Source organism: Phoca vitulina, unplaced genomic scaffold, assembly GCF_004348235.1.
Source record: "Phoca vitulina isolate PV1807 unplaced genomic scaffold, GSC_HSeal_1.0 scaffold2, whole genome shotgun sequence".
Taxonomy (NCBI): domain Eukaryota; kingdom Metazoa; phylum Chordata; class Mammalia; order Carnivora; family Phocidae; genus Phoca; species Phoca vitulina.
In genome coordinates this window covers 10157338-10172674 of record NW_022589705.1, presented here as the reverse complement: position 1 = coordinate 10172674, position 15337 = coordinate 10157338, and the positions used below count along the sequence as shown (strand labels likewise).

At 42.8% G+C, this 15337-nt stretch overlaps 1 protein-coding gene across 1 annotated transcript; it reads left to right on the top strand.

Moving 5' to 3' along the window:
- Positions 1-2086: 2086 nt before the first annotated feature.
- Positions 2087-9387, top strand: RBM15 (RNA binding motif protein 15). Its single transcript, XM_032421831.1, has 2 exons — positions 2087-4952; positions 9018-9387. Exons 1-2 carry the CDS (start codon positions 2087-2089, stop codon positions 9062-9064), a joined length of 2913 nt encoding a protein of 970 aa, XP_032277722.1. The 3' UTR covers positions 9065-9387.
- The last annotated feature ends 5950 nt before the right edge of the window (positions 9388-15337 follow it).

Sequence of the window (15337 nt, the reverse complement as noted above, 5' to 3'; positions counted from 1 at the left end):
AGGATTGCTAATTAAAAAAATGAAACAGTAATAGCATGCACATGGTAAAACAAGTTTCCTTTTAATAATGCAGAAAGATATACAACGGAAAGTTGAGTTTCTCTCCCACCCAGACCCTCCACCCGCCTCTCAGGGTAATCTTAGTAACCATAACCAAAGTACTCTCAATGAAGTTTCTATGAATGTATTAACAAAAACACGTGCACCTACGCATATATATTATTTTTTAAAACCACAAGTGGTAGCATGTTATACACATTGTTCTATGCCTCATCAAGTTTTAATAGCTAGTCTTAATACAGCGAGTAAGTCTACATACTACAGTGCCGCGGATTTTTATGCTTTTACATATTAGGCTTCTTTCAAGCTTTGATCAAGTCAAGAGATAAAATTCATATTCACCTTCCTCAAGATTATCTAGAAAGAGAAAGATGGCTAAGGCAGGGCTAAACATGTTGCAGTCCTAATCATAACACAGCTTTCAAGTTTAGGTTTCAGTTTTGGGGACATTCGCATTACCTTGAAAAATGTTATGTTAAAATCTCATTCTCTCCTACATACTGGACTTGAAAGAAGTGAGAGGAGAGGATCAACATAAGAACTCTCGTAACCTCTGCCAGGAGACCTGGGAGGACGGCAAAAAGCCTAACCGCTGTGGTGAACTCAGCACTTCCTTCACCTGCCAAAGAGCAGCACCTGCCACAAGTGCTTTATTTACCTTTATGAAAGTTGGGTTTTGAAGCAGACGATGCCTGAAGGAGGCAAAGAGGTTCCTCTGGAGAGTCGGGAAGGCTGTGCTACTGGGTTCTTATACTAACCTGATGCCGGGAGGTACGAGAAGCCGCAGAAAAAACGCGACACGTCTGCATATGGAGCGTCAATTTGACTCGATTATTTAACGGGGAGGGGCATTACATATACAAAGCCAACGGACCTAGATCGCCAGATCTTGTACAAAATCCAAACGCACGCGGCTTCGCAACAGAAAACTGGGAGCGCAGAGACGCGCGCGGGCGGCGGGGCCCGGGCGTCGGGTACCCGCCCCTCCGGTTACGCTGGGTACTTGGGCTGGAGCGGGGAGCGCCAAGGAGAGCCAGGCCCCGGGCGAAGGCTGCAGCTCGAGTGTGCTGCCTCCCGGCTGCGGGCCCCCGAGAGCCCCAGGTGTTAGTGGGACCGGTACTTGGCGAACTGGGAACCCGCGGCCAGCCTGCCCCGCGGACCCCAGGGCCCCAGCTTTTACAGGCTGTTCTGAGGTCAGAGGGACTAAGATGGTGTCCGCTGGGAGCCCCGGGCCGCCTTCCTGAGGAATTCGCCCCGACAGCCCCTTGTCCCAGACAAGTAACTAAGTGGGCGGCCCAGAAGTTTCGGGTTCCAGGGGCCGAGGCACACCCAAGCACGCCGCAGGACCAAATAAATGAGGAGAGAACGCCGAAAGCGCGAGGAGGCGGAGCTAGCTCTGGGTCACCATCTCGCGACGTCTTAGTGACGTCGCACAGCAAGCGCGTGTTCTACTCTTTCACCTTCAGTCAGCCTTCTCAGTATACGAGCCTACCCCTTTAAGCGAATGATGGACAGTTATTTCAGCCTATCAACTTCCTTGTCAACATCCAATCAAATTTAAACTTCTTTGAGCCGCCGGAGGAGTTGGAAAAAGAGGTCGAAAAAGGGAACGCTTTCTCTCTCGCGAGAACGCTGTAAGCGGGCCTCTCAGAAAAAACGCCAGAACTGATGGCCCGACTTCCCAAATAGTGAGTTAAAGGACGGAGTCACAAACCAATGAAAGGAATGAAGAGGTGGGATCACTGCTTTTACCGCGCTAGAAGTACCGTTACAGGGCAGACTTTTTGTCCAATCAACGCCTCCAGACTTTGGGTCAGGTGACCCTAGAGTGCGAGGGGCGGAGCCACAGCCTGGCGCGAGGAACCGTTAAGATGGACAACAAATATAACCAATGAGGTACTCAGACTAGGGCGTTGGGAACCCAATAACAGTGGTTGGGCGGGCGCCTTTCCGGAGCGCGGGGAGATGTAAAGACAGACAAATCGTTTTCCCAATGAGACTGTAGAAGAGACGAGCTAATTGACCAATGAGGACTGCGGGGCGGGATCCTTTACCGCGGCGGAGTCCAAGATGGCGGCGTGCGGTTCCGCTGTGTGAAACGAGCGCGGGGCGGCGGGTTAATCATCTCCGCGGAGACGACCTCCGACGACCCGCAACAATGAAGGGAAAAGAGCGCTCTCCAGTCAAGCCCAAACGCTCACGTGGAGGTGAGGACTCGACTTCCCGCGGGGAGCGGAGCAAGAAGTTAGGGGGCTCTGGTGGCAGCAATGGGAGTAGCAGCGGAAAGACCGACAGCGGCGGCGGGTCGCGGCGCAGCCTTCATCTGGACAAGTCCAGCAGCCGAGGTGGCAGCCGCGAGTATGACACTGGTGGGGGCAGCTCCAGTAGCCGCTTGCATAGTTACAGCTCCCCAAGCACCAAAAATTCCTCGGGCGGGGGCGAGTCGCGCAGCAGCTCCCGGGGTGGAGGCGGGGAGTCACGTTCCTCTGGGGCCGCCTCCTCAGCTCCTGGCGGCGGGGACGGCGGGGAATACAAGACATTGAAGATAAGCGAGTTGGGGTCCCAGCTGAGTGACGAAGCGGTGGAGGACGGACTGTTTCACGAGTTCAAACGTTTCGGTGATGTAAGTGTCAAAATCAGTCATCTCTCGGGTTCTGGCAGCGGGGATGAGCGAGTAGCCTTTGTGAACTTCCGGCGGCCAGAGGACGCGCGGGCGGCCAAGCATGCCCGAGGCCGCCTAGTGCTCTATGACCGGCCTCTGAAGATAGAAGCTGTGTATGTGAGCCGGCGCCGCAGCCGCTCCCCTTTAGACAAAGATACTTACCCTCCGTCAGCCAGCGTGGTCGGGGCCTCTGTAGGTGGACACCGGCACCCCCCTGGAGGAGGTGGAGGCCAGAGATCACTTTCCCCTGGTGGCGCAGCCTTGGGATACAGAGACTACCGGTTGCAGCAGTTGGCTCTTGGCCGCCTGCCCCCTCCACCTCCGCCACCATTGCCCCGTGAGCTGGAGAGAGAGCGAGACTACCCGTTCTATGAGAGAGTGCGCCCAGCATACAGTCTTGAGCCGAGGGTGGGAGCTGGAGCAGGTGCTGCTCCTTTCCGAGAAGTGGATGAGATCTCACCCGAGGATGATCAGCGAGCTAACCGGACGCTTTTCTTGGGCAACCTAGACATCACTGTGACAGAGAGTGATCTAAGAAGGGCTTTTGACCGCTTTGGAGTCATCACTGAGGTAGACATCAAGAGGCCTTCTCGGGGCCAGACCAGTACCTATGGCTTTCTCAAATTTGAGAACCTAGACATGTCTCATCGGGCCAAACTAGCAATGTCTGGCAAAATTATTATTCGGAATCCTATCAAAATTGGTTATGGTAAAGCTACGCCCACCACCCGCCTCTGGGTAGGTGGTCTGGGACCTTGGGTGCCTCTTGCTGCCCTGGCCAGAGAGTTTGACCGATTTGGCACCATTCGCACTATAGACTACCGCAAAGGTGATAGTTGGGCATATATCCAATATGAAAGCCTCGATGCGGCTCATGCTGCCTGGACCCATATGCGTGGCTTCCCACTTGGTGGCCCAGATCGTCGCCTTAGAGTAGACTTTGCAGATACAGAACATCGTTACCAGCAGCAATATCTGCAGCCTCTGCCCTTAACTCATTATGAGTTGGTGACAGATGCATTTGGACATCGAGCACCTGACCCTTTGAGGGGTGCTCGGGATAGGACACCACCCTTACTGTACAGGGATCGTGACAGAGACCTTTATCCTGACTCTGACTGGGTGCCCCCCCCGCCCCCAGTCCGTGAACGCAGCACTCGGACTGCAGCTACTGCTGTGCCTGCTTATGAGCCACTGGATAGCCTGGATCGCAGGCGAGATGGCTGGTCCTTGGACCGGGACAGAGGTGAGCGAGATCTGCCCAGCAGCAGAGACCAGCCTAGGAAGCGAAGGCCGCCTGAGGAAAGTGGGGGCCGGCACCTGGATAGGTCCCCTGAGAGTGACCGTCCCCGAAAACGTCACTGTGCTCCTTCTCCTGACCGCAGCCCAGAGTTGAGCAGTAGCCGGGATCGCTACAACAGTGACAATGATCGATCTTCCCGTCTTCTTATCTTGGAAAGGCCCTCTCCAGTCAGAGACAGACGAGGTAGTTTGGAGAAGAGCCAGGGTGACAAGCGAGACCGTAAAAACTCTGCATCAGCTGAACGGGATAGGAAGCACCGGACAGCTGCTCCCACTGAGGGAAAAAGCCCTCTGAAAAAAGAAGACCGTTCTGATGGGAGTGCACCCAGCACCAGCACTGTTTCCTCGAAGCTAAAGTCCCCTTCCCAGAAACAGGACGGTGGGACAGCCCCCACAGCTGCAGCCTCTCCCAAACTCTGTTTGGCCTGGCAGGGCATGCTTCTATTGAAGAACAGCAACTTTCCTTCCAACATGCATCTGTTGCAGGGTGACCTCCAAGTGGCTAGTAGTCTTCTTGTGGAGGGCTCAACTGGAGGCAAAGTAGCCCAGCTCAAGATCACTCAGCGTCTTCGTTTGGACCAGCCCAAGTTGGATGAAGTAACTCGACGCATCAAAGTGGCAGGGCCCAATGGTTATGCCATTCTTCTGGCTGTGCCTGGAAGTTCTGACAGCAGGTCCTCCTCTTCTTCAGCCACGTCAGACACTGCCACCTCTACTCAGAGGCCACTTAGGAACCTTGTGTCCTATTTAAAGCAAAAGCAGGCCGCTGGGGTGATAAGCCTCCCTGTGGGGGGCAACAAAGACAAGGAAAACACCGGGGTCCTACATGCTTTCCCACCCTGTGAGTTCTCCCAGCAGTTCCTGGATTCCCCTGCCAAGGCACTGGCCAAATCTGAAGAAGATTACCTGGTCATGATCATTGTCCGTGGTGCGTCCTAAAGTCCATGTGTAACTTGTATTTACTACTTTGACATGGTTCCTGTTTTGTGATGTGTAATGGGATACAGCATCAGATGAAATTTTCTTTTGAATTAGTTTGTTTAGTTCTAGCTTTTTTCTTTTTTATATTTTTATAAACCTTTACAATAGAAGTCAGGACAGTTTAGCTATTATTTTAAGTGAAAGGGATGCCCTGAAGGTAGCAGGCGGATGGATTTATTTTAATTAGGAGTTCCTACTCTTACGAGTAACTTTTTTCCTCTTTTTCTTCAGTTTTTTTTTTTTTCCTTTTTTAACCTTGAGCTTAAAAAAAAAAAAATCCTCAGAGTTACAAACCCAAAATTTTTGAAAAGTTGGGATTTGGAGAAGAGCCCACTGACTTTATAAAGATGATAATATACACCTAAAAATGGCTTGATTGGTATGTAGGTAAATAATTCCTGTACCAGAAATGTTATTTGTGTGGCTGAAATTTGATCAGGAATTTTAAAAGTACAAGCTGGTAAATTGTATAGCAATGTAATTATTTTAATCAGGTATTTGAGTATTTCTCTTAAGATACATGGTTTATTCCCGGAGAGTTTGCTTTAACATACACATTTTTTATCATTAGTTCTTAAGTTCTGTATCCCGTATATGCACTTTTGGTTTGTAGCTATAACTGTTCAGTAAAAATTGAGGAGTAGGTTACAAACCATTTATGTCTTATGCTAGTATGCAAGAAGTGAGTAGGTGTTTTTAAAATCAGAATTCTTTGGTTAGTTATTGGTGTGTGGTGGTGTTTTTACTGACTTTCAGAGAGGTATAGCAGGTACAGGTCTAATTTAATTGTGCATATTTCAAAACTTAAGTGTTTTTCATCAAAGATGAGTTTTTTTGTATCCATGCAAATTTCTGATTTCAATAATAGAAAGAAGAGTTGTCTGCAGGCTCATAAGTCAGCTTTTGTTTTAGTGGGCATTAATCAGCCATATCTGGATTGCAGAAATTTTTAAAGTCATCGTGAAATGCCTTTGACATGCTCTTTTTAAATTTTGCCTGTATTTTTATTTTCATATATAAACAGTAGCGATGACATTACATTATTGAAAATGTTGAATATCTTTGAAATTTTGTGTTTAATATATTCACTGGTGTCCAACCACAGAGAACTGAAATGTCAGTGTAGGAGAACCTCTTTTTATTGTTTTATTTCCCAAACACCTGGAATTAATACAGAATAATTTAACCCACCCTCACAGTTTTTTTCAAAGCTGAAGGTTATATCAATTCCTGGTTCTTAACAAGGGCTTTTGCTGCAAAACAGTAATGGATGATTTTCTTTTTTGTCTTGTTTCTTTGATCTGTCCCTCTGTCCTCACCCCTAGTTTCTCAGGTCATTAGTTAAGTATATTTCCCCCTTTGATTTTAAACACTGAGGACTTTAGCTAAGGCCCTTGATATTTAATTATGATTAGAAACTCTACGACCTTTTGGATCATGGTCATGTTTCTATTCTGTGAAAGTGACTTATAGAAAGCCTGGCAGAACTCAACTGTTTTCTTTCTGTTATCAAAGCTGGTAGTTTTGAAATAGCACCAATAATAACCCAGGGAAATGTCATGTAATTTTTTTATTTTCCGTTATGACAGGTGTCTAATGCATGTCAGCATGAAATCCTCAACACTGCTGTGTCATCCTTTTTGGTTTTCACCATGCATTTATAAATTTTCTTTTTAAGTTGGGAGGTGTTTGTGGGTTTTTTGTTTGTTTTTTAAACTGGAAAAACTAGCTATTTTGACAGAAGGAAGGTACTAGGCTGTGAGCACAAAGGTGTCCTTGGTGTGCCTGTAGGGAGAATATCTGAAATCCTACAAGTAAGACTTGGTGCTTTTGCTTTTAAAAAGCTTTGCTTGGCACGCTAATATGGAGGAGACACTGTTCAGAAACTAATGCAGGTTTGCAGTGTGTGTATACATGGGGTCAAAGTACAGTTTGGCTAGATACATTTTTCCAGTTTAAATAATCTCACTAACCATTAACTTTTGAATATCTTTTGATAAGGCTGGACAGATGATTTTGCTCTTTTAGAGAGTGAAGTCCACAACATTTAATTTTACTTTAATCCAAAGTGTGGTTTTTCCCATTTTCCTTTTTTTCTTTTTCTTTTTTTTTTTTTTTTTTAAGTTGATGTGACAACTTACCGAAGAGTACTGTGGTTTTTGCTCCATGTTTGTTTGTTTGACTCTTTATCTGACATGGCGGCTTTTGTTAGATCTGCGCAATTTGTGCTTCTGTGTTTCTGAAACAATGGCTTGATACCATTTCTAAATGTATGTATTAGAAATAACTAATTATGTTTAGTTTGGTGCTTACCTACAGAGTGCCATCATTCAGATGAATCTCTTATTTGTGTTGCCCATTCTGTTGTGCAGGTTCATAATACTGTTAAACTATCTACTTAAGCCTTCAGGATGGAATGAAAGCAAGAGTCTAAAGCTATCTGGTTCTAATTCTCATTAGCCAGAATTTCATAATTTCAATATTGGATGTTCTTTATAACAACCACTTGTTTCTTTTACTTTAAAAAAAATACTCGTTTAGCTAAATTGATTTTTCTGGAACTCTGTTGAAATGAATGCAAAGAAAATTTCTTCAGTATATCATTTAATGACTTATTAAGTATTACTGGTGAAAAACATCAAGCTAATTAACACTTAGATCACAACTTCAAAGTTTATGGAAAGTTAAGCAATCATTCGGCTCCTAGCCAATTTTTTAAATATTATTTTGTTGGTTGTAACCGGGATTCCTATAAAGAGTTTTCCACACAAAAATTTAAATTCCTGGTTTAACATGTATACTTGGACTCTGTAGCTAGAGTTTTCCCTTTAAGGATTACATCTTAAAATGTCCATCCTCTGGCTGGTATAAGCTTTTTGTCACATTTTGAAGGTAACATACTCTGGCCCTTAATTCATTTAGATCATTTGAGATACAGTAGGAAAAGTGAGGTGTGTGTGTGTGTTGCTTTCAGAGTCAAACACTGTTTAGGTTTATTTAAAAATTTTATGAACAGGTTTTCACTGACAGTATTTGTTTTTTAAAATTTGAAATCCACGTTCTTTAGACCATGAAATTGCTCGTTATGCAGGTACAGCTTGAACTTCAGTTTGGGTTCATATAGGAACCATTCACCAAAAACTCTGTGGTAACAGAATTAGGAAATCCTCTTGAGGAGAGGGCCTTAATGACCTTTATGTGAAAAGTTTTGGAGAGAATTTCTGGACTTTTTTTCTGTCTCTGCTACGGTGTTTGGTTTTGAGATGGCAGTTAGGTATGAGAACAAGAAGAGAAGTGGAGCTGACCCTGTTAACATTCTGGTTATAATGATGTCCCTAAAGGGAGAAAATGATTTCAGGTAACCACAGCGAACTGTCTAGCTAAATAAAAAGGTTTCTATGTTTGATTTAAACAGTTGAAAAGTAAAAGTCCTAAAATGTTCTTTGGCTGTTTAGCAATTGTTCTTAATGAGTTTTCTTAAAAGAACAGCTGCTGTCTTTGGTAACACAGATGAAGGTGGATTTTTAAATGGCTTCGTATCTTGACCCCTTTCTACAACGGAATAGTTCTGGATTGTTCCATATAAATTATGGAATGAAACCAGAGAGGGTAAAAGTTTGACTAAACTCCACCTTTTTTTAGTTTCATTTTTTAAGTTATATTTAGAATATATTGATCATAAATTGATTATAAACTTTCTTTTTTCTGAAAATTTTTGACATGTTTTACTCAGTTACATGAGTATAAAGGGTATTTTCAGTCCTGTAATCTTTGCTTAATTGCAGTCCTTAAAAAAATCCACCCTGTTGTTTTACTTGTTATTTGTCTATTCATACAGTAAATTCATTCAAGGTATGTGCCAGTGGGTATTATTGGTGCTTTTTGAAGTCAAGCTGGACTATCCAGGAAGGTCTTGTTAATGTTATGTTCATCTATAATGGCATAGGGGAAATATATATATTTTTAATATTGTAAACATTTGTACTGAATAACCTTTTTTTCCCCCCGCAAGCAAAACTGGTGAACTGCGGATTGAAGATATGGAATTCAAAGCTCTAATGGACCTTTTTGAAGAGAAGTTGTGGCTTATGTGGAGTTTACATGGGCCTCTTGATGGAAGAAAGCTAATCTGTTTAGTATTTGTGCATTTTACTAAAATGGCAGCTTAAAGTTGTGTATCTGCTATTGTGATGCCAATGCCGGTGTTTTAAGTGGAAAAAAAATGACCTCTTGCTTTGTGCTGTGTACACAAGATTTCTGGAAAAGTAAAGAAAAACCCTTTTTATGGCTCACACAGCTTAAAAGTAGCTGTCACTCAAACGTGCGCTCACAGTTGAGCTGCTTTTGTTTTATTCTAAATAAATTGTTTCTTTTGAGGAAAATGTTTTTCTGCCTGGAAGTGAATTGACGGCAAACCTTTGACCCCTTTGTTTGCAGCCGAGGGGGTACTTGCTGCTGCTCAGATCTTGTATGTCTTGAGCAAGAAGCAGGGAGACCATCATTTTGACTATCACGGTGTGTCAATTCTGAAGGATCACTAGTGTTACTGTGACCCCCTTTGTTTGCAGCGAAGGGGATCCTTTGCTTCTCAGTCCTCAACTTGATGAGGAAATGGTGCTGTTTGCTGGCACGCAAGAAGCCGGGGCAAGCACCGTAAGCCTCACCACAGTGCACGAGTCGGGGGCTTTGCTGGTTTGAAGAGCCGGAGTTGCTGAAATTTAAGTTTTGATTTATTTTGTTCACCCATCACGTTTGGCCTTAGTTTCATTTTTAATTTGAAGAAAAGTTTGAAATTGCTTTATCTTGCACTTAACATTTGCACCAAATTGCCAAAAGAAGGAGAAATGCTCCGTTTGCTTTTTAAATGTTAATGATGATGTTAATAAAGCCTTTCCTGACACATTTGAGGAGCTCCTCCATCTCCAGGGGCTTCTTACCAGAGTTATGCAGTGATGGGTTTAGTTCTGAATGGATGAAGAGTTCCTGAGAGCTAGCGTTTGTAATTAGAACCGTTACTTGGTATCTGTGCCTTATTTGACCTGTGGTTCCACATGCCTTGGATGTGCATGCACCGTGACGGTTTCATAGGTACGAACGCACACTCAGGCCCAGTCACTTCGGTTGGTAGTACAGATTGTGAGGAAAAAATGGAGGCATCCTTAAAGAGGAGAAAGTGTTTGCCTTTAGTTCCTGCGTTATCCTGTACAGGGGCTCCTGAGCTTTGGAAGCTGTTCCCAGTACAGGAGAACAACTCCCCTGTTTGCAGCAGGAGACTTCGGTGCACAGTGACAACGCTGCAATTCAAGAGGAAGCCAGCAGTGCTGCACCAGTGGCTTCAGACACCATTGTCGTTTGCCAGTTTTAAACGTAACTAGTTGCAGACGAAGACCACCTTGAAATGCAGGCTTGTTGGGCTTGTTTTGAATTTTAACCTCGGATGGAAGAGCCCTAGTGCTGTCTGTCTCCATGCGGGATGATGCTTACTTAGGCAACAGGTGATTATCAACCAAGGATGCCACGGTTATGCTCTGCAAGGTGGTGTTCCAGTGGCAAACAGCTGTATAAACTCTTGTAAACAGGTAAGAGGGTTTTTAGAGGTCAAAAATGCATTTGATTAACAGGGTGAGGGCTATTACTGGTTGGGGTATTGTTTCTCTGATTGAAAGTCTTTAGGCGCTCTGCTGCCATGAACTAGCTTCCTCTCCTCACCAAAGTGTTGTGTTTGTAAAAGTCTAGGCCGGAACTTTTGTTGTACTTCGTGTTTATATATTTTTTTAGTTTACTTTAACTCGCGGAAAAATTTTTTTATTGTGGGAGCCAAAAGTATTAAAATCCTGGTTGTGGGTTTGGGATTTACAGCCTGATGTCCTTTAAAGTTTTGACATTTTCCATTAACCGTGGCCTTCACCCTCTGTGGTGATTTAATGGTACTGGAAGAACTTACTGCTGTAAAATGTTGCCATTACGAACGCTGATTCTAAACCTCTGGGTTAGTATATAGCACAAAAAGAAAAGTACCGTCAGACTGGGAATGATAGATAATTTAGCCAAAATGGTTAGTTTTCTTCTTGGCTTACAAAGAGATTGAATTATCAAAATAGGCAACTATAGTTTTAGGGACGTGAATAGGCAATGTTACGAGAAATCTAGCTTTTGTCTGCGCTTGCCATTTTCATTGTCCATTTAGTCCTACCAGCCTTCTGAGCCCTTCCAATCCCTCTCCTCTCCCCCCAAATTAATCAGGTATGAGGCTTTGGCAACTTAATATAAGCATGGCTTTTTTAGTGTATGATACAACTAGGTTTCCTTTAAGTGGGGTTGAAATGTTGAATTTTTCTTTTTCACAAAATTCTGGTTTTTCATCTCTCTTGAAAGGGGAAAAGTGAAGTGCAGTGGTTGTTTTTGTTTTTCAGTTTGTCATTGTGTGACTGACAAGTTTTTAAAAGCTCTGCTTATGAGTTGGCTGTCATCTAAAACTGCTAGATGATCTCACCTACATTTCTTCAAACGTTTTATACCTGTTGGGAATGTCAGTTTCCAATGTATTTTCTTTCTCTGGCTAGTCCACACTGAAAGCCCATTAAGTAGTTTTTCCAACTAGTAAGCAAGTATTTTAAATCACTATAATGATTTAAGGAAGATTATGTGACACTCTACATATTTCCACATGTTTGGTATCTTTCTAAGGTCTCAGGTTTCATCTCAAGAACAAGAAGAAAAGGTTGCGAATTGAACATTTATTTATTTGTATATGAAACGATATCATGCAAAATGGAAGGGTACTCAGCATGACAATCTTTTGAAACTACTCATGAAATCATTTTATTTCTAGCTACACCATGAAGGAAAAATTCTTAATTGGGTTGAGTGTTAGATCTAGACTTCTGGTTTTATAAATTGGGACCTGCCTTTTTGAATTCTTTGTTTGGTTTCTCAGTATCTTTCGTATGGTCTAAATTTAGGATTCTGCTATAAAGGAAATTATTCCAAGAACACCTCTGAATTGACTTGTGCTCATTTTGAAAAGCCAGGCTGTGGGTATTAAAATTGAAAATAGGGAGTACCCTGATTTTAGTAATACAACTTAGATTTTATAAATTGCCACTTCTGTAGCTTAAGTCACATTGTTGTTTACAAGCTGTTTATCTGAGGCAGTAAATTTAATGCTTATGGCTGGTTGCAGCATCTATTTTTCTTTTTACAATGGGTTATCTGATTATGGCTTATCTGACCACCACTTCCATCTCCCTCTGGTTCCCTAAGCAATTTATTGAATGACAAAATTCCTTCAAACCTCACACAAGATTGTCCTTAGCAGCCAAGAAGAGATTTTGAACTTGAGGTCAAATTACTTAACATGCTTCTACTCAAATGCTGTAACATTAAGCTTTCAGGTAGAGTTTCTGTATAATCATTTGAATGCTGACTGTATCTTAAGAAGTAAGGTGCTGAGCATATAGATGAAAGTATTAGTCTCTACACATCTCAGCAACTTATACTGTAATTGGGGAAACTAGATATCAACAAGTAAATGGTTAAATATCAGGGGAAAAGTTCACAGTTTAAGACAATTACAAGAGGGATGTCATAGGCCAGTTTTTGATTAATTGCTAATGAATTTTTACAGGTGATACGGGTCTATGAGTATATGAGCTTAAAGGTTCCTTTAGGCTGGGATAGTCAAGAAAGACTACAAAATAATGTGTTAGGTGGAGAAGGATGTGGAATGATGAGGGAGATTGGGATTGAGATGTTGGGCAGGCAAGCATGAATAATAAAACAGCTTGTTGATCAGTGGAAAAGTTGAGCAGGCTGAAGCCTGGAAAACTTGTAAAATGGTCAGGTCAACAGAAATAGGGAGGGAATCCTGAAAGGCAAGGCGGTTTGAGGAAGGTGGGAAGTGAGGATGCATAATCAGTTTGAGGCAGGTTGACAGAAAGCGACGGTACTAATAATAGCAATCATTTATTAAAAATACCCATTTTAGGCCACGCATTCTGCCAGGGCCTATGCATACATTGTCTCAGATAGGTTTCACTACAGACCATAATCTGACAGCTAGAATTGATGGAGCCAGGGTTCTAACCAGGCCTTTGTTCCAGCTAGAGTTCTTGGTTGCTGTACTGTCCTACCTCACTACTTTTTTCTGGAGGCTGGGATGGGATAAAGCTGCAAACTTGAGAAAATGTCTGGGCAGTGGGTTTCAAACTATAGAGTGTATCACCATTTGTGGTTTTTGGGAAACATGCAGGCCTTTGGCTCCCACCCCACGCATTCTGGGATTTGTTAGGGCTGGCACGGCCCAGGAGTCTTTGTTCTTCTACGAGCTTCCCCAGTAATTCTGATGTAGTCTGTGGTGATTGGCCACATGTTGAGCATCACTGGCCCACAGAGAGTAGAGTGCTGAAGTGTAAACTTGGGGTTATGTCATATATACGGCATGGGAAGGGGAGATGGTGTGGAAAAGAATCCCAAGGAGAAGAGCCAGAGTAGTAGTGTTCTGTCTCTGAGGCTGAGAGGAGGTTATTTCCAGAAGATAAATTCAAAGCTGTTACAGAGACAAGCAGAATGAAACTGCAAATGCCATGGAACTTATCACTTAAAATCGTCAGTTAAGTAACTGTTTTATAGTCGTGTAATTATTTTTACAAGGAATTCAGTCTAGCTTAGTATGTGATTTTTGCCTTATAACAGTCTGTAAGAAGGGCCACTCTTTAGAAAATTTATAAAATGCTAAAGGGATACCAGAAAAGTTTCGTGAGTTTGGCTAGGGGATATACAGCCAGGAACTGATTGGGATATCCTTGAGGTTTCGGATGTTAATCTAAAAATAATGTGACTGTAGTCTATTTTAAATTAAAATGAAAGCGATTCTAGGATTATGTATATGTGTATGTACATGAGCAAGTTGTTTTTTGTGAATGAACCGGCACCTATATATACTACCTCTTAAGCAGGTTACTGATAGGATTGAGGCAGAATGGAATTATAAAGTTGAGTGTATCTTTGACTTCTAAATGGTTAAAGGATTTCTTGTTTTGGGTTATCTAACCTGGGTTTGTCTTCAGTTAGTGTGGAATTAATTCATTCTTCAAATATTTATTTATTTATTTTTAAAGATTTTATTTATTTATTTGACAGAGACACAGTGAGAGAGGGAACACAAGCAGGGGGAGTGGGAGAGGGAGAAGCAGGCTTCCTGTGGAGCAGGGAGCCCGATGTGGGGCTGGAGCCTGATGCGGGGCTTGATCCCAGGACCCTGGGATCATGACCTGAGCCGGAAGGCAGACGCTTAACGACTGAGGCACCCAGGTGCCCCCATTCTTCAAATATTTAGTTATCTGTATGTACCAGGAATTATTCTAGATCTTGGGAGTATATTGGTGAAGAAAACAAATTTCTCTTTTCTCATGGAGCTGACATTCTGATGGAAGAAGGGAGATAGTGAACCGTAAGGGCCAGTTGCCAAGGACAAATGCTGAATGCAATAGAAAGCCACTGAAAGTTTTAAGGAGGTGGAGTGCTGTGATTTGATCAAGATTTGACTACCTGTCTCAGGAAAGTAACACAAATTTCCTTCAGCTATTCCCAAGATGTAGAATAATGCCTGGCATATAATAGGTACCCAAATAGTTGAAGAATTAATTAGCTACACTAATTGAAGACAGACACAATATAAGTAATTCAAAATAGGAAATCTTTCAGCTGTTGACAAGTCAAAGATAGTATTTCCTCCAAAGATATGTTAGCATTTCAGATTCACTGTAAGACTGAAAATGTTCTTGTTCAGAGATCAGCAGTGTTCTTTTATTTAAATAACCATAGTAGAGATTGTATTTCTTCTTCAGGCTCAAAGTTGCTGGCCACCCGGAGATTTCAAAGCAGTCTTCTCCTAGTATATCCCTATTTCCTCAACATGTCGTTTCTTATTCTTTCTGTTTTCAGGCCACGGTCAGGAGAGCTTCCACTATAGTCATATACAGTTTCTGCTACATTAGCTTCTACGTTAGCATCACCTGAGGAACTTTTTAGTGCCAGTACCTGGAAATCACTCTCTCAGATTCATTTAAATTGATCTAGGTGGAGTGGGACTTTGCCAAGGCCCCGGTATTATTTTTTTGTTTTAAGTGCCCCAGATGATTCTCATGTGTAGCCAGGGTTGAGAACCATTGCTCTAGAAACAGATCTTAAACAGACTCACAAACACACAGAATCAACCTCTTAAGCACTGTTTGAAAATCAAAACCAAAAACGTTCAGAGTACAGTATATATGTTGCTTAGTCTTCCAGAAGCCTTAACCCTTTAAAGTGTGGACCTCAGACCAGCAGCAT